At 42.1% G+C, this 19,193-nt stretch overlaps 1 protein-coding gene across 1 annotated transcript in view; it reads left to right on the top strand.

Moving 5' to 3' along the window:
* The window catches only part of HECW2 (HECT, C2 and WW domain containing E3 ubiquitin protein ligase 2), a gene marked incomplete at its 5' end in the record, with an annotated part of 178,152 nt that overhangs the window by 147,117 nt on the left and 11,842 nt on the right, over nucleotides 1-19,193 (top strand). The window contains 7 exons of the mRNA XM_080933317.1: nucleotides 2,575-2,727; nucleotides 4,307-4,405; nucleotides 8,893-9,022; nucleotides 9,946-10,092; nucleotides 10,802-10,916; nucleotides 13,248-13,333; nucleotides 14,212-14,324. Coding sequence (XP_080789443.1) covers nucleotides 2,575-2,727; nucleotides 4,307-4,405; nucleotides 8,893-9,022; nucleotides 9,946-10,092; nucleotides 10,802-10,916; nucleotides 13,248-13,333; nucleotides 14,212-14,324 — 843 coding nt within the window. The remainder of the gene's footprint in view (nucleotides 1-2,574; nucleotides 2,728-4,306; nucleotides 4,406-8,892; nucleotides 9,023-9,945; nucleotides 10,093-10,801; nucleotides 10,917-13,247; nucleotides 13,334-14,211; nucleotides 14,325-19,193) is intronic.

Below are 19,193 nucleotides of genomic sequence, written 5' to 3'. Positions count from 1 at the left end.
GTCATTCTGGGAACGTATAAAATGCAAAAGAAGCATCGTTATTAGACTCCTACTGTGGTGATGAAACACCATGCTCAAAAAGCAAGTTGGGGAGGAAAGGGTTTATTTTGCTTACACTTCCACATCACAATTCTTCATCACTACAGGAAATCAGAATAGGAACCGGAGCAGGGCAGGATCCTGGAGGCAGGAGCTGATGCAGAGACCATGGAGGGATGCTCCTTACATGCTTGCTCTCCAGGGCTTCCTCAGCCTGCTTTCTTATAGAACCCAGGACCACCAGCCCAGGGATGGCTCCCCCCACCATGGGCTGGGCCCTCTCCCATCAATCACTAATTAAGAAAATGCCTTACAGGCTTGCCTGCAGCCTGATCTAGTGGAGGCATTTTCTTAACTGAGGTTTCCCTCCTCTCACATAACTTTAACTTGTATCAAGTTGACATAAAACTGTCCAGCACAAGGGAAGACAGGATCACCTATTTCCAGTGTGGGGAAAAGTCTAAATTTAAATATAAGGAGGCCAACACACATAGGCCACTAGAATGTACTCTGGTAAGTGCAGTATTTTTGAAATGCTTTCTTTGAGTTAAGTCTTGGGGACCACCGTCTAAGTTTTAACAGGAAATCCACAGTAGAGCCCACTTGGCATCCACCAGTCATCTCAAAGAGCACGGGCCCACGCTACCTTTGGCCTGACGTTTCCGCCCTCTGTGACCCTGCTGCAGTCAGAACCTCTGCAACGCAAAGAGCCCAGCAGAGCTGTAACATATCGAGTCACAGAGTATTTATGTCTCCCTAGAGACACTAAAGATTTATAGCAAGCGAGATATTTTAATAATGTGTTTCCTCCTGCTTGTTTCTGCTGCAGCCATTGGCAACACTTTGCTATAGAGAGACAGATAGAAAACATTTTTTAGACTTTGCCCATCATACATTCTCGATGGCACGTACTCGCCTCAGTATTTTGTCAGCTAACAGTGACAGGCTTTACACAGCCAGAACAGAGCATTTCCATACAGTCTTACTTACCAAACCAGGGCTTCGGCAGATTCCTGACGTAGGTTGCCAAGCCCCGTTCTATAAGCAATATCGTTTAAATATTGATAGACAGCTAGCATTTACTAAAGGGTGTGGCATATGGAATAACCAGAACTCACACTTATTGTAGGGTCCAGGCCTGTTAGCTCACTCTTACAATCCTGGAACTGGGGAGGCAGAGACAGGAGGACCCTTGGGGCTCACTGGTCACTCACCACAGCCTGTCTCACAGAGTTAGCTGTCACCTGATTATTTGGCATCTGGCCTGTGCATATAACTTCTCCCCCTCTTCCCCCACCCCCTCTCTCCCCCTCCAACTTCTCTCCCCTCTCCCCCCCCACCCCCTCTCCTCCCCACACCCCTCTCTGCAATAATGCCCAAATAATAAATCTAGAAAGAAATAGAGGTGGTGGGAAGGATAAAGTAAACTAAAGCCTTTGGCTACCCCCCACCCTTATCTTTGAATCTCTGTGTGTACTTTTTATCCAAAGGCTGATGTATTTTTTAAGCTTTTTTTATTTTAAATTTAGCATACCAAGTTGCTTTTCAAACTTCTCTTTAATACAGCACACAAACGAGTGCATACGTGCACGTGAACACACACACACATTCACATACCTAAGACACTGCTGGCCACCTGTCAGTCCCCAAACCCAGCACCATCTTTGATTCCACTTCACTCTGACTCTGAAGCTATTACAAGTAAAGTAGAATTTACACTGTGGTCTGGGGGCTGGAGTTCCAGCCAGTCCAGGGATCTCTTAGAAAGCTTTGTGTCCCTTCCTCATCTGTGATTTACCATGGTGCTTTCTAAAATTTTTTATTTATTTAATATATATATATACAAGTACACTGTAGTGTGTTCAGACGAACGGATCTGATCCCATTACAGATGGTTGTGAGCCACCATGTGGATGCTGGGATTTGAACTCGGGACCTCTGGAAGAGCAGTCAGTGCTCTTAACCACTGAGCCATCTCTCCAGCCCTGCATGGTGCTTTTTTAATTTACACTTTTCACTTGCACCCTCTCACTTCAATTTTTTTTTTTTTTTTTTTTTTTTTTTTTTTTTTTTTTTTTGCCTCTCAGTTTCTTAGGGAGATGTCTTTCTCTTCCCTCATTCTGAAAAAGAAAAAAAAAAAAAAAAAAAAAAAAAAAAAAAAAAAAAAATCCCTGCACTTTTCATGTCCCTTGAGAGAATGTAGCTGCTTTCCTTTGTAAGAAGGAAATACTCCATGGCACTTCTTTCCCTGTGGCCTTGCTTTGGGCATGTAAAATTTTCATATGTGTGCTTGCATATCATGTCTTGGTTCTTGTTTGCAGTGTCTCGTGGGCAGTTGGAGTTTTGGATATGTGCTGTATAAATGTCGAGTTCATTATTTTGGGTCAGTACTGAGATCAGATTTTTTTTTTCACTTTTGTTTAGCTTGGTAGTAGACTGTCATGTAATGAGCATCCTCTGTTCAACACAGGAGAAGATGTGGCCAATACCTAGACATGGCAAAGCTCATTGTTCTCCCTGGGGATCTCTTTGCAGGTTGGATTACAGTGGGCCTTCCAGAGAGTTCTTCTTCCTGGTATCCCGAGAACTCTTTAACCCCTATTACGGCCTCTTTGAATATTCAGCCAACGACACATACACAGTACAAATCAGCCCTATGTCTGCCTTTGTAGACAATCATCACGAATGGTAAGGGGTTTGCTTCTGATCGTGGTGTTCATTGAGTTTTCTGTGATGCTAACTGCCCCTCCCTCCTAAAGAAGCCACCTGTCTTTTAACATTTTTCCCTCCTGGATAAAAGTCGCATTATCAGTTATACACCTCGTTTGGCATTTATTTTGGTTGTCAAACCTAATTGTATAGACAGTCCCCCAGCTGGTGGTTGATTACATTGTTACAGATGACTAGTTTCTTAGCAAGATTCTCAGGTCCCTCTGGCAGCTTCTCTAACTGCCTGGGGAAATGGCTGGTCCTGGGAGGAGGGGAGAGGGATCAGCTGGAGCCCTGGTTGAGGGCTGTTCGTCCTCTTGTGGGGGTGGCAGGGGAGTGTGGTGGGGGCATAGTGGTGGCCCCGGGAAAACTGCGGATCTCGTGTGTGAATGGGGAGTCAGGGCAGTGCCCACTCATCCTCACAGGGGCACATGCAAGCCACTTCAAGTCTGGACACCAAACTTGCCTTTTTCTTAATATATCACTTCAAACCAAGGGATACAATTTTAAAATTCCCATCTGGAGGTATTTATTTTGAAAAATCCCAAGTTACACTCTAAATGTCTTTACCAACCTTCTCAAATTCCTGTGTTTGTAGACTTTAAATATTTACATAAGCCCTATTGATTGGGTCCTGTTTCATTTTCACTGATAATAAGAAAGAAAGAACAGGAGTGGGAAAGGTTCTCTGGGTCATGTGGTTATTGACGGTGAGAAGCGTTAGCTTTCAGGACCTACTCTTCAGATTAACTTCTTGTTTAGTTACAAATTCGGAGGCCTCCTAACTCTGACTGTCACAGCTGTGCTAACCTAAGTGGAAATATAGAGGAGTCAAAGATGCTGGCCGCTGACCTCACAAAGCCTGCCCGGAACTAAAATCACAGACCTACAGTAAAAGCATCTGACTTAGAAGAGCTGGAGACCCAGATACTTGCAATGGAGAAAGCAATTGTGTGTACCTCAAGTGGAAAACCCGATCCTAAAAGATCTATATGATAAAGTTTCCAGGTTGATTCACACTAGCATTTCACTTTGAAATTTTGGAGAACGGAATGTCTCATGAGGAAACCCCCCCAAATGTCTGCATGTATACTTTGTGGATGACGGTATTTACTATCAGGAGTGAGGCTTGAGAGAGAACAGAGATGGATGGGAACCTTCTCAGTCTGAAAAAGGGGTTTTCCTCAGAAGGGAATTGCCCCAACTTTGCATTAGAGAAATCAACTAATATTTATGCACACACACTGAGGAAGACATTTTTTTCAATCTCCCCAGTCTTGATCTCTTGGCATGGTTCGGGGGAAATTTTACTAAAAGGTAATGGGGGACTCAGACTGTCCTGTGTGGAGGGGACACAGAGTGACATTGTTGGTATGAAGGAATGGTGAGGTGTCTCTAAATATCAGATAGACAGGTTTCCTCTACAAGGACAACTCAGCATTGGCTAACGAAGACGAATACTATAGGGTCTGAGAGTTTGAAACTCATTCCAGGGACAGACACCGGCCTCAAGACACTGTTCACTGGTGTTCACCCACTTCCTGTGTCTCCCTCGTAGGTTCCGCTTCAGTGGGAGGATCCTCGGTCTTGCACTAATACACCAGTACTTGTTGGACGCCTTCTTCACGCGACCCTTCTATAAGGCTCTGCTCAGAATGTAAGAGGATTTCTGTGCTTGTATAGCCAGCGCGTCAGGCTCGGAAATGATTTACTGAAGCGGTTGGTCAAGGCCTCCACTTACCTGCAGGCTATCATGAATCAGTGCATGGTGGTTTAGATTTTAAAAATGAATACAGTTTCAAACACAGTTATGCTTCCGGCTTAGCCACCAGACCTTAGTTCTCTTCCTCCCCGAATAGTTTATTCTCATCTGTCGCAACACATGTTTCTTTAAAACAATTGCACTTCAAACACAGCCCTTAGATTCCTGTGGCCTCGGTGCATATTATTAATAGAGTAGCTGTGGGCTAGCCGTGGTGACTCACAGCCCGCACTCCTTTATGAAGTTTGTGCTGTAATTTGCTTCATGCGCTTCCAACAGCTCTCTCTTCTCATTTTCTCTTCTTTCATTTCCATCTCATTTGTTGCTTTTCTCGAGACCTTTTTTTTTTTTTTTTTTAATCAAAATAGCAGTGTATGGTATGGGCACAGATGAAAAATTAGCATCCACAGAACTCTTTCTCTGTTTCTATCACAGTGAACGGTAACAGTTTCTGTACAGTGTGAAGCAAAACCACCCTGTTAGTCAGTATGCAGTCACTTTACAAGGTAGTTGTTGGGGGATGGGTAGACATGTAGACTTAAACTCACAAAGCTACTGGACTATGGGCGGAAGCTGTCTGGCACATTCTCCTATCAAGCCCACGGACCTGTCTTCCCTCAAGTGGAAGTCCTGTCCTCAAATGAAAGTCAACAGAATGTTTCCCATGAGGCTTTACTGTGCTCAGTAGAACTTTCCTTCTGGGCAATGAGGACCGTCTCCTGCTTCCCCCGTTCTCCTGGGACCCCTGTCACCTATACACTTCATTGTCTTCTCGTAGGTTCCTTAGGTTTTATTAGAGGGGTGCCCAGCGCTCACATTTGCTGTACATCAATCACACTCTCCCCACGAGTCGGTCTGCATTCTCTCCCTCCGTTAACACTTTGGAGATGTGGATGAACTGCTTTTTTAGCCCTATCTTAGATTGTATTGTGCTTCTGATATTAATATTCAACTCTGGGATAGCAGACACAATCAGAAACTAAGTTTTCCCTGGGTCTTTCCTACACTGACACGTGTGTTCTGTATCCTCCCCTTGCTCACCACGCTCCTCCGTGGGCCTTTCCTCTGATTTGCCCTTAGCCTTGGTTTTCAGACACTGGGCTGTTGTAGTTACCAGTTAATCTCTTCTCTATCGACCAGTGTTCTGTGTTCCCCACTGAGAGACACGTGTACTCAGCCTGAGCCACTCCCAAACCTCCACGTGGCTAGCACACTCCGCTTCAGTATTCCTGAGTTATTACTTACTAACATCTATGTCCCATTTTTGTTGCCCTAGACCCAGTTGAGGGGGGGGGTCATGTGGCTGTGGGGCTGCTCTTCTTGGGCTCTTAGTTGTTGGCTGTCCCTCTGTCTTGCACTTCTCAGACCTGGTTTTTATTCCTTTCCCTGGCATGCTGTTCTCTCTTTTCTCCCTCCCCAACCCTTGCCTGGGAATCCTGAAAATTCCACCTCTGTCTCTCTGCTCAGCCATTAGTCACTGACAACTTTATTTACCAATCAAAACAAAAACTGGGGACAGGGACCCTCAGCATCTTTCATGAAGATTCTCATGCGATTTTTGGGGACCCAGTTACCATAAGTAGCATTAGACCAAATCGACAAAATTTCCTTCTTTGTGTTCCTTAAAAAGGTCTTTTCTTTCAGATATATCTATCAATTTTGTCAATTTAAGTACATTACTCTAACATCTATCTTAACTTGAAGACTTTATAATTTTATATCTGAATCGTGTTTTCATTTTAACTTGTATTACTATCTGGAAACCATCCTTTTAAATCTAGATCATCTTTTTTCTTTTTTTTAAAGAAAGTTCTTTTTTTAAGATTTATTTATTTCATATATGTGAGTACACTGTAGCTGTCTTCAGACACATCAGAGGAGGGCATCAGATCTCATTACAGATGGTTGTGAGCCACCATGTGGTTGCTGGGATTTGAACTCAGGACCTCTAGAGGAGCAGTCAGAGCTCTTAACCACTGAGCTATCTCTCCAGCCCTAGATCATCTTTTTTAATGTTAAAATACTTAAGTTTGACTATGTTAAAGACTGTAACTAGTCTTTAACAGCATCAGAGATCTGAGAACAAATTAAATATTATCTGAATATATAGGAAGCACAGAAACATAGCTTCCAAAACTTAAGCGAATTGTAGAGACAGCTGACTGCCTGGGTAGTCCCTCATTCCTGACAGGGAATTAAGTGAAGCAGGAATTATGAAGGACTAGCTTATCCTGTATTGGTGGAGCTAACTTGTTGATTATCTTGCATCTTGTGTCCTTTCCTGGATAGTTTTTTTTTTTTTGGGGGGGTCTGTAATTAGGACAGTTTTTGTCTAATGGCTACCTTGCCACAATTGGAGCAACTGTATCTGGAGATGATGTCTAATATCTTCTTTGAACTGCGACAGGGGTGCTGTCAGGAGTAGACATGTCTCCTAGCCAAAAAGAATCTATTGATAATGAAATGAGTTTAAATGTCATATTTTGTGGATTTTGTTGTTTCTAAAGACCATATATAACATGTCTGTACTGTTAAACCTTGACTACTCTTTGCTATTTCTATTTGAATAATACTGAAAACACTTTATTATTATTAGTTCAGAATCTAATATATCCATGAGTTTACTATCTGTTCCTTAATTTGTTTGTGTTATTTAATCATCTTAAACAGTGTGTGACAGCAGCCGTTAGAAGGACTGGGTCTAGGCTTCTTAAATGAGTTGCATAGCGCAATAAGCATATCTAAGAGTAACAGTATTAATTTAAATTTTATATCAACATACAAAGATCTATACCAATGAGAACCTTAAATTTATATCAATATAAAAATTATCTACCCATATAAGAAATTATAACTTTAATTTTGTATCAGTTATGAAGATTTTTATCAAGATAATATTATGGTTACATGTTTTTCAATAATAAATTTAGTAATCCATCTCATATATCTCATTATTTTTTATAATATTACTCTATTCCCCCTTTACCCCTTCAACTCCCTCCCTTTTGCACAGGAAAGAAAGGCTAAAAAAAGTAAAGACAGAAATAACCAATGTCTGTTTGGTTTCCTCCCTGCTCAAAACTATGATCATATCTAAATTATATCTTAAAATAACAACCTATCTATAACTTATAAAATAGCCATAACCAAAGGTTGGGGGGGATATGAAAATTCTGTTTTCTCTCCTTTTCTCCTTTCTTCTAGCCTATTTCATTTTCATCTCTAGATATCATCATCCCAAAAGGTTTACTGCAGACACCATCTCATCTGTAACATGTCTCCCTGGATGTCCAAGTCAAAGAAAATGTCCCCCTCAGTCATTTTCTCTGATAGCTCTTGGTATTCACCTTTTCTTCCTTTTCATGTTGTAAGACAGAGTTTTACTCTACAGCCCAGGATGAGCTCAGACTTTCTGTCCTTACCCATTCTTGGAAGGTGGCAAGAGTAACTATGTCCAGTCTTATCAACCACTGATTGACAGTAACATGCATTTTAAATTGTGCATGAAGTTTAGCACTCTCTGCTGTGCTGTCACGTGTATTTTATATTAACTTATGCACACTGTGCTTGTCTCCCTGCGTAAGACCACCTCCCATCAAGAGCAGCCAGTTCATCAAGTCGTTATTAATATGCATGGTGCACATTTGATGCCAAATGAATAAATAAGTAAAATTAGATAAATAAATAAATAAACAAGACAACCCTTAAAATAGAGCTAAAGGGAATTTTAACACAGCTGTAGGGAATTAATTACTGCCACCAAGGCACATAATAGTAACTCTTAGATCATGTCACTGCAGAGGAAAAAGAGAAAAGAAACAGTAATGGAGTAAGGTATAGGAAACTTTGTGGTTATGGAAGAGTTCTTTGGCTTACTATTTTTATACTGGAAGAATAAGAACCGTGAGAGAAAGGGAAATGTATAGACATCACTTATAGTATCTAGTCTTTTTTTAAAAGACAAGTGAAAACCACGGTTAATGGACAGTAGAGAGATCGATAAAGAATTTCTAATTAGGAGGATGATAAGTGTTGATAGGACAACACAGCAAAAGAGATTACAGGTGCAAGGTGCCAACTGGTTCTAGAAGGAGCACTGTTTGTTGATGGCCATGTAGGGGACAGCCATTCTTTGTACATTGTGGTTCTATTTTAGAGAGAAAAGACAGATAAGTGCTTCCTAAGGCATCTTATGCAGCACAGATTGAAAGATATATGCCATGTATCTAGTGTATTTCGGTAGCGTGATTTCTGAACTCATCAACGTCCCAAATACCACAGCCTATGGAATTGCTTTGCCGTGAAGCCTCGGTGTCCTTCCTCGTGGTTCTGGGATTTGCTAATGACAAGGCCCGTGTGCTTGCTTCTCTTTGTCCTCTCAGCCTGTGTGACCTGAGCGATCTGGAATACCTTGATGAGGAGTTCCACCAGAGCCTCCAGTGGATGAAAGACAATGACATCCATGACATCCTAGACCTCACCTTCACTGTGAATGAAGAAGTTTTTGGGCAGGTCTGTCTCATGCTAACTAAAGGCTGCTAATTCCATGACTAAGGTCAAATGTTAGTATTTGTGTCTTATTGGGTGATTAAGCTAAATTGTAGTAAGATCATTGTAATGTCAACTACGGATTAAGAGGTCCTCGTTTATAGATTTTGAGAAGCATTTATCTGTTGTAAACAGTCTTTTCATTTCTAACTCAGATTCTCATACAAGATGTGAGGATTTTTAGAGACATGTAGAGATATGAGAATGTATCTTATATGGAATACATTTGAATGTTATCCCTGGGTTGAGTATTAAGTTATTTAACCTTAACTAATATAAATTTAAGACCTGTTTAGATTTTAAAACTGTAATTGATATTTTGGAAGAGAGAGGATATGAATAATATTTTGGAGAATGCTTGAAGGCAGAGAATATACTCGTTTTTCTTTAAATTTGATGGAAGGGAAGACTGGAAGGTTTCTGTCTGGAGCCTGTCTTAGTTCTTACTAAGCATTGGGATTTGCGTGGGTTGCCCGTACTTCATATGCTTTCAGAAATGAGCTCTCAATGTAAGATTTACTGGGGTGCCTTTCCGTATTCCTTAAACACATCTTTCTGGCTCGGTAGGTGTAGTTGGTACCTGCCGATCTGTCCTGTGGGACCCTTTGCGGGTCTGATGGTCTTAGTGACCTAAGACCATCAGAAAACACGAGAGATTTACATTATGCTCCATAGCACTAGCAAAATTACAGTTATGAAGTAGCAGCAAAAGTGATTTTATAGTTGTGGGTCAGCACAACACGAGGAACTGTATTAAAGGCTTGGGACATTAGGAAGGCTGAGAGCCACTGCCTCAGGGACTTGTCCTCTTGAGGAATACACCAAAGGCGGGGAAGGACCACACACCTAATCTCAGCTCGGTTTCTGATCTGTCTGCCTCTTAACAGATTACTGAACGGGAGTTAAAGCCAGGGGGAGCCAACATCCCGGTCACAGAGAAGAACAAGAAGGAGTACATCGAGAGGATGGTGAAGTGGCGGATTGAGAGGGGTGTGGTGCAGCAGACAGAGAGCTTAGTCCGCGGCTTCTACGAGGTAGGCAGCAGTGGCGGATGTCACCATGCTTCATGCATAGAGTATTTCTCTCTTCTCTCTTGCTATGTTTACTGTTCTTCTTTTAATGTGTAGAACGTCAGATACAGTCCTGTATGTTCCCAACGTACACATGTGATAGCTTACTGTGTGAGCCATATCACCACAGTGAACGGTGTGCTGATTTTAGATATACCATTACAGGGCTTTAATGACCACTGATAGCATGTAAGGTATAATTCTTACTTGTGCTTAGGTATGCAGAATCAAATCTCATGCCTGATATGTGTGCAGTGATTGTGTGGGGGCCAGGATTTATCACGTCTCCCGTGTGCCTCTGTAAGATCACTAGATCTTTCAAACAACAAACAACTAGACTAATCAATTGTCAGGTACGAAGCAAAAATCCTGATTCTAGTACTAACCAGACCCCTGCCTTGCTTAGAGACCAGAGGAGACCTAGTATGTTGAGTGGGATGCAATGATCAACCAAAAAAAAAGAAATTCTACTGAGGCTAACCTTACAGCCTTTCAACTAGAAACATAACTTCCATCTGTAGAGAGTATGAGAGGCCCTCACATGCCAGTGGAGGATGTAACCACAGTACTCTTAAATCCCGTGTCCTGTGTTTGTTTTTTTTTTAATTGCCTTCCTACAGCTGATGCTTCTCTAAGGCTTCTAAGTCATGCCTGTACCTTTTCTATTCCACAGGTAGTAGACGCCAGGCTAGTGTCTGTCTTTGATGCTAGAGAACTGGAGCTGGTCATTGCTGGCACCGCTGAGATCGATCTCAATGACTGGAGAAATAACACTGAATACAGAGGCGGTAAGGTGTGGTTTATCAATGGCTAGATTTAAGTTCGGGTGGGGAGGCGGCTGGTTCAAGCATAGGTCTGAGCATAGAGCACACAAAGGTGCTTTCATTAATCACTGGTCTGTCTGCTGCTGCTTTCCTTGAGACCTTAAGCAAGGCCAGTACCTTCTGTACCTAGTGACTTTACTAGTCAAAAGGGGAAGGACTGTTTACACCCCACTTGAGGATGTCATAACTCCTAATTGCTGGTGAAGAAATGTGATCATAAGAGCACCAATTAAGTATTGGATGACGTTGTTGGTGAGGCATGGGAGGCTTAATATTCAACTGGCCAGACCCCACCTATCCATCTGCATTCTAAACCTCCAGATGCCACACCCTTTGAGCGTCCTAACTTGCAAAGGTTTGCTGCAGTTCCCTGAACCATCTGTCAGTTATAACTCATGGTTAAAATTCAGCATGTCCATCTGCAAGGTCCTTCTAATCTGGTCTATCGAGTTTGGCTGAAAAGGGAACTGGTATAAAATGATTTGAATTGGGGTTTTTTGGAAGTAGCTTTTTGTAGATCAGTAGACAGTTTCACTTAGTAATTTGGACCAACATGATTGGGATTGTCCCTTATTTAAAAGGTGAAACCTAAGGACAGCCCAGAGTTAAAATTTTTGTCTAATAATTTTGAGTAAAGAAAGTATGTGTTTTCTGGGATGAGTTGCAATGCTTGGCTTTCTCTAAAAGTCTGTGTTAAATTGAAGTTTTCACCATTTTTATTTCCGAAGTCAAACTGTGTAGTAAATTGTATCTGGCTGACCAGTAGCATCCAAATCTGAGGTTGGTTACTATGGAAAGCTGTGTTAATTATTTCTACTAATTAAAGTGTATCTCCCTGCTATCCTACGTAACTTCTCTTTTGTGGAAACTATTAGTTCCTTGTACCTTACTCCCAGGAGATTCTAATAGCAGTGCAATAATCAAATTAGTCAGTTTTGTACTGACACAGTCTAAGATTTTTTAACTGAGTCAATCAAGGGCCTCGTTTGATGGTAAATAATACCAAATGTGATCCTAGAAGAGACCAGATAAAGGACAGGACACCCGGCTGCCATGTTTGACTGGCACAGCTAGTTGGCACCGTGTGAGGAAGCATTTGTGTTGTTGGGTACCATCTGTCCCAGTGCAGAAGAGGGCTGACTCCTAAGGACAGAACCCAAGTCTTTGCCAAAGCCTGGAGCCCGATGCTTACTTACACCCAGCCTAAGGCTGCTCATCCTTCACTCGGCTTCTTCCTCTTCAGGAAGATAAGTACCTCTGGTGAGATGGCAAATCCTAAAGTGAGAGTTCATGGTAAATCTCACAGCTACCAGAGCATGAAGGCACATGCAGATTAAAGTTACCCCTAGTCACCCTCATCTGGAGGAGTACAGCATAGAACTAAATGAAGTAGTTTCTGTAAAATATGCTATCGGTTGATTTGAATCATTAATGGCACATGAACTCTTTTACTTATCTCTTACTGAGAGCTTTTAAAACCTGTTACTGCAGCTTTTACCCAAATGTGTGAGATAATCCTTTTGACATCTCATTAAATTCTGCAGAAGAATGGGATAAAAGTAAAACTGTGGTAATTGGGATTTATTAGTTGAAAGAGTTAAAGGTCTCTGTCCCGTTTATTAATAACTCTTATGAAAATAATTTGGTTTTGTTTATTTTAATTTTAATTTTTTTCTGTAGTGCTGAGGACTGGACCCAAGACCTGGCACTTGCCAGGCGAGGGCTTTGCTGCTGAGCCACATTCCCAGCCCCAATACTCTGGTCTCATTATTAACTATGAGTACTATGCATAGATTTTTAGGGAAATAAAATAAGCGGCTTTAAAATTGTTTTTCATTGTTTCTCTTTGCATATATAAACTGTGTGGTTAACATGTCTCTCCTTCCTCGGGAAATCCCGAGAAGGTCAGTTTTCTTTGCCTGAAAGCTTAGTATAGTGTTCGGCATAAGGGTGTTTGGAACCGCTGAGTGTTTCTTATAGAAATGAATGAAAGAGGTATCATTTCTAGTCATAACAGTTGTACTTTTCAGAAATGCTGGAGCTAAAGTACCTCATCTGCTATGTTTGGCGGTTTCACGTGTGCCCTCTTGGCGGTTTCACGTGTGCCCTCTTGCTTCACTTTCGATACCCGTATGGTCATATTTGCAATGCTGGTCCTTAATCTTAAATTATAAACAACTCTTAAAGAATCCAACATGCTGATCTGTGTGTATGGTGGTGATCTTTTGGCATAGATTTCTTGTGGTTTAAGATGGAAGACTCAAAGTAACACGAGCTTCTGCACTTGGTTCGTAGGGTACCATGACAATCACATTGTAATTCGGTGGTTCTGGGCCGCAGTTGAACGATTCAACAATGAGCAACGGCTAAGGCTGTTACAGGTAAATGTCATTAGGGTCGCCAGTCCTTAACACCATAGTACATTGTCGGAAGTGTGCATACTCTTTAGTAATTGCTAGATATTCTTCACAAATTCAAACCTTGTTTATCTGGCTATGACATTTCCATACCCTTTGGGCCGCCAGCCAAAACAAAGCATTTCTTGAGGTATGGGGGGAAGTGCTAGTGCTGGTCTGAGAAACCTTGGGTTGACATATGCCCTCAGGACAGATGGATTTTTATAGTGACAGCCTGTGGCCCTCGGAAGTCAGAAAAAGAGATGCTGTTCAATACTGTAAGAAAGGACCCTGTTTGTCGATATAGTCCTTTTCCTTCATCTGACTTTCCAAACTTTGTAGAGCAATGACATTTTGGAGAAGAGGTCACTGTGTTTTGTGACATTTGCAAAACCTGGCCAAGGCAATGTTGGTAAGGCTCCACTAAAGCAGTTGGCATGAGGAGGCCTCTCGGGCTCCAAGACAGAGCCTTACATGTAGACTTGGACATAGTGCTTTGAGATATGGAACTCAGACTGGCAGTTCACAAAATCCCTAAAGTCTGTACCAACTTGATAATGGGATGATGTAATTCTGTCTGGTTTAATCCATATACTCATTCCGTTCATCTGTCATGGAAAGTATGCTTGGCTTAACCTCCAACCAGGTCAGCCACTCAGAATGCTTTACATCCGGATTCCCTTTGTCATTTACCGCTTTTCACGTGTGGCCGAGTGGTCATCAGAATCTCTGTAGTTGTCCTATGCTGATGACACGTTGGCTTCTGAAATTCCCTACTTGTCCCTTGGGAGTGTGATAATGGTGTGCCTGTCCTGGACGAGGTCTCTGGCTTCACCTTTTCCTTCTCTTTCTGTGGCTGACAGTTTGTTACAGGCACATCTAGCATTCCCTATGAAGGATTTGCTTCTCTCCGAGGGAGTAATGGTCCAAGAAGATTCTGCGTGGAAAAATGGGGGAAAATCACCGCTCTTCCCAGGTAAAAGAAAGTACTTTTTACTTCCAACACATGCTGGAGAACCTCAGCCTCACATATATTTTATATTATTCTTATTTATATGAATGAATGTGTCTATGGATCAATCACTGTTTTATGTGAAGACTGGAAAAGAGAAAAGTTTGAAAGATGAAATTCTCTCTAATCACCTTCTTTCTTTAATAAAGTGGGGGAGAAACCAAATATCTTGTTTGGTTTATGTCACGTATGTATACATGAATCTGTATATCAACGCACAAAACACAGCAAAGGCAGACTTGCTAGCTTTGGTTATGCAACGCCCATCATCAAACTTGTGGCTTGGCTCTAGAAGGCAATAGTAGTTAGGATTTCTATTGCTGACGAAACATCTTGATACTGCCTGTACTTTCTTTAAGCTTGACTTGTTGACTTTAGGTCATAAATGACCTAAAAATTTATGACCTAAAAAATTCATGAGAAATGTTTTTCTCTCCTTCAGCTATGCCAGATAGTTTTGCTGGGTTTTGTTGATTTAAGTTGGCCATCATGGTCTTTTAGGGCTCGATTACAGTGTTTCTGGCTTTCGAAGTCTCTGTTTATAACACCAATAGACATGCTAACATGAACAGAGGCTACAACACTACACAAAGAATCATAGGCAACCAAGGCACTCGGAGATTGAGAGGTTGTCTTCCCTAAGGATGAGCACATCAATTGGTCATCCAATACAAAGTGTTCAGCCAAGTAAGCGTACATCTAAATAACATTATATAGACTGAGTAAGTTGTATTCATGTTTATAGAAACACACACACACACACACACACAGAGAGAGAGAGAGAGAGAACAAAAGAAAAAGAAAACAAGGATAAAGAGGCCATAAATTTGAAAGAGAACAAAGAAGGGCACTTGGAGAGTTTGGGTGGGGGATGGTAAGGTAAAAATGAAGTGGTTAAATTATAATCTCAAAAAAAAAAAAAAAAAAAAAACCTTGAAAACGAATTTAAAAACAAACAAACAAAAACCACTGTGACCAAAAGCAAGTTGGGGAAGAAAGGGTTAATTTAATCTTACAAGCTATCACACAAGGGAAGCCAGGGTAGGAACCCAAGTCAGGAACCAATGCAGAGGCCATGGAGGGTGCTGTTTGTGGGCCTGCTCCCATGGCTTGTTCAGCAACCAATCCAGGTGTGGCCCCAGCCACAGTGATCTGGGCACTCCCGTATCAGTCGTCAATAGAGAAAATGCACTCTGGGCTTGACCACAGGCAGTGTGCTCAGGATGTTTTCCCAGCTCACTTCTAAAGGACTCCAGCTTGTATTCAGTTGACATAACCAAGTCAGCCCAGAACTCTGGTGTCAAGTCCCTGTTGAAAGGACTGGCACATGGTAGCTGCTGAGTAGGATTCAGTCTTGTGGGTGTGTTGGGAACCTCCCCAGTGGTTCGCATCTGTTGTCATTCCAGAAGAGTCCTCTCGGGGCCAGATTCAACAATATCTTACATTTTGTTGGGATACTAAACCACGGCTTTACTGCTGCTAACCATAACAATACTGGCAGGTAGGGCTTGTGGAGAAAGGAGTTAAATGGAGGCAACTCAGGGGCTCACCTGAGCACCCCATCTACCAATGCACATCACAGGTTGTGCATAAATATCCTGGTAATTGTCTTACCAGGATATTTAATGTGCTATTTTTTACTTATGCTTGGGTAGTGAGATATTTTTCCCTCCCTTCAGTGCATATTTTCATCTTAATAACAGATTTATACCACTTAATAAGGTTTTTCACTCTTTTGGGAAACTTAAGAACTTAGGAGACGCAGGAAAACTCAGATGAACCGTGTGTCACATTTCTATTGCATCTGTTTTGGTGAAGCCACTGAATTTTGTGGAGCTGACCATAGAAATGATAGGAATGGGTGCTGCTTACAGTTAAAGCACTAGAATCTTCCAGAACCCCATTGGTCAGAGGATGGTAGCTGGTTGCAACCCCATCCTCTTCTGTCTTGTGCTGAAGGCTCCTGAAGACACGTTTTCACTGACTCTGTGTTTGCTGCTGGGCGGTGGCTGCAGTGCATATCACCTCATCTGCGATTAGGCAGTCCTGGATTCCAGGTCCACTGCTTTCTGAATTTCAGGGTTCAGCCAGCTGCCTTAGCTGTAGACGGCAGCGGGGGTGGTATGCTAGGTCTGGCTGAGTGAGCGCTAACACTATACAGTTGCTGAACAGTCTTGAGGGTTGTCTACACCGCCATCTCTACTTCCCCTGGTAGTTCCAGAAAGTTCTCAGGCTGACTCATTGTAGATGGAGCTGTTCCTCAGAATCATTGCAAACGCACAGTTGGGTAAGAGCTGTTGCCATTCTTCCTCTCTTCCTGTGCGGCGCCTGCTTCTACCCTTATCATAAGGCAGCACGAATAAAGGTGTCATTATCCATCTCCACGGAGCAGAAAGAACAATGCCGGACTCGGCGATTATTTCTAACACTTGAATGAGATACTGTATTGGGAGGTCCTTAGGGAGTGTATGCTTTCTTGTTTCTGTCTAAGCCTTTAATCCTTAACCTCTGTAGCTTCTATACTACTCAGATGAAGTCTCTCCCTCCCCCATCCCCCTTCTTCTCCCCCTCCCCCCACACTTTGTTTAGACAAAAACATAAGACAAATCATGTCAGGATATGGTAGCATAAGTTTTATCAGAAACAATTTCTTCACTGATAACTGGGTCATTGTCCTTTAGGAGATTTAAAGTGTCTCTTGAGTGTGAAGAGATCAGTGAAGTTGGTTCAGACCATGTTTTATTCTTCTCCCTCTTGATTGTGTCTATTGTTTAAGTTGTGATACTGTACAAATTTGCTAGATAGAACCAATATATATACTTCCGGCTCACAAGTATAGCATCATCTTCCCAGGAGAAGCTATAACGCAGAGTTGGAAGGGTGTGAAGGGTGACAGTTGTCATTGCAAGCCAGAGCGCTGACAGAGAGGCCCAAGGTCTTGAACAAGTGTGAATCATACTCTTTGATTTTTTCCTCTCATTCTGTAGTAGCCTTCCCAAGAAATGTAGAAAAGTTTACATGGTAGTCTCTGAAGCCAGAGCAACCTGTATCCATGACCCCCCCCCCCCCCAGCCCACCCCACGCTGTAGTAATAAAGTAACCAGTGACTTACTCAATGGTGTTTCCATGGACACCAGCAGCCAGAACGGAGCACCACACTTCCTCCGCTTTGTGGCTGCTGATTGGCTAGCTCCGCATTTGCATTTCTGTAGAAGACTTCCTACCCCCTGGAGTTCTGATGGGCTTTATGAGGGCAGAGTGAACTCACTTCACTCCGTGGCATTTCCTCTTAAACAGTGCCCCCTCCCCCCACCAAAAAAAAAAAAAAAAAAAAAAAAGGACTGTTCACACAGGCTGCAAAGTGCAGAGCAGCAATCTCTCCTATCTGGATCCACAGCTCCGCAGTTCAACTAAGGTTTCTGGATTGAGAAAGGACCTCAGGGATCACAGACGGCAGCCACGGGGAAGGGTAGACTCTGACCAAAGAGAAACTGGTAAATTAGGAAGTTATGTCGGGAGATTAAAAAGAACACCAACCCAAACGCCAGGAAAGTAAATGTAAGAACCACTAGAGGAAAGGTTTTATACATCAGAACGGGACTGCTATTTTTTTTTTTTTTTTTTGAGCCTAGGTTGACCTTGAATTGTAATTCAAGTGGCTTAGCCTCACTCTTAGGGCTGGCTTCAGAGACATAAACTGCCACACCCAATGGAATAGACCCGGAAACATGTTTCCCCCTTTCTCTCCCTTTTTAATAAGAATCTTTTCCTCACCATAAAATTCTACTTTATAATTTGTATTATAAAACAAAATCTTTTTGCAAACATGCTGAGGAAAAATATTTAAAACTTAAAATGCATTAAATGAGTATAAAGTATGCATAAAGTCCAACAGCGAGCTAAGTTCTGTTAACAGTTTGGAGTATGTTTCTATTCAACCTTCAGTTGCTCGCACGTGAGCACATATGTGTGCAGATTTGAAGACAAAACTGTACTGCATAACCTGTCTGCAGGCTGATTTTTGTTTCCCTCGCCATTAATTATGAACCTCTTTCCATGTCTTCTGCAGTATTATCAATACAGCTTTTCCTCCTCCAGCAAAAAAGCATTGTTTGCCAGAGGAGCCCCCCTCCCCCAGAAGTCTCTTTGCTCAATTTAAAAAAAAAAAAAAAGAAAAGAAAAAGGAACAAGGATGAGCAGTGGAAACACCCTTCGGTGTCACTTCTGTGAATCCGTCCAGCTGTGGTGTTGTCTGGGGAGGCTGTTAATGAGAGAGAGGCTTGTGATTATTCCTCATAGTTTAACCTCTAAGACAATGTCCCCTCCTCAACACTCCCTACCCACCCACTCACTTCTGTATAACAGAAATACTTAAAGATGTTTACTTTATTCTTCCATTGTATCGATTTACGAGGTTATTAACATATGTAAATGTGATAGGTCTTTTGGATTGGCCTTTACTTTGGGAGGTAGGTCATTTATTATAAAAGTAGATTGTGAAGCCAGGCCAGGTGGTGCCTACCTGTAATTCCATAAGGCAGAGACAAGGGGGTTGAATGTTCAAGACCAGCTTCAAAGTCCCTGTCTTAAAATTGGGGGAGGAAGGGGGTGTCTAAAAAGGGACTCAGGTAAAACACTGAGAGAACTTGCCAATTTTGAATGAAGAGGTTCTCTGGCTGCCTGCAACAGGAGATGACGTATCCCAAGTCATCCGGCAACAGACCACACAACTGTTAACGAGTAAACTACTCCTTTCCTTTGGCTTCAGGAACAAAAACTAGGCTCCTCTCTTATCACCAGCCTACCCCGTGACACACTCACCTCTCACCTGGA

The sequence above is a fragment of the Micromys minutus genome, assembly GCF_963924665.1.
Source record: "Micromys minutus genome assembly, chromosome: 19".
In the NCBI taxonomy this organism is placed as follows: Eukaryota; Metazoa; Chordata; class Mammalia; order Rodentia; family Muridae; genus Micromys; species Micromys minutus.
Note: the sequence above shows the minus strand (reverse complement) of the source record. Positions and strands in the feature narration are given on the sequence as shown.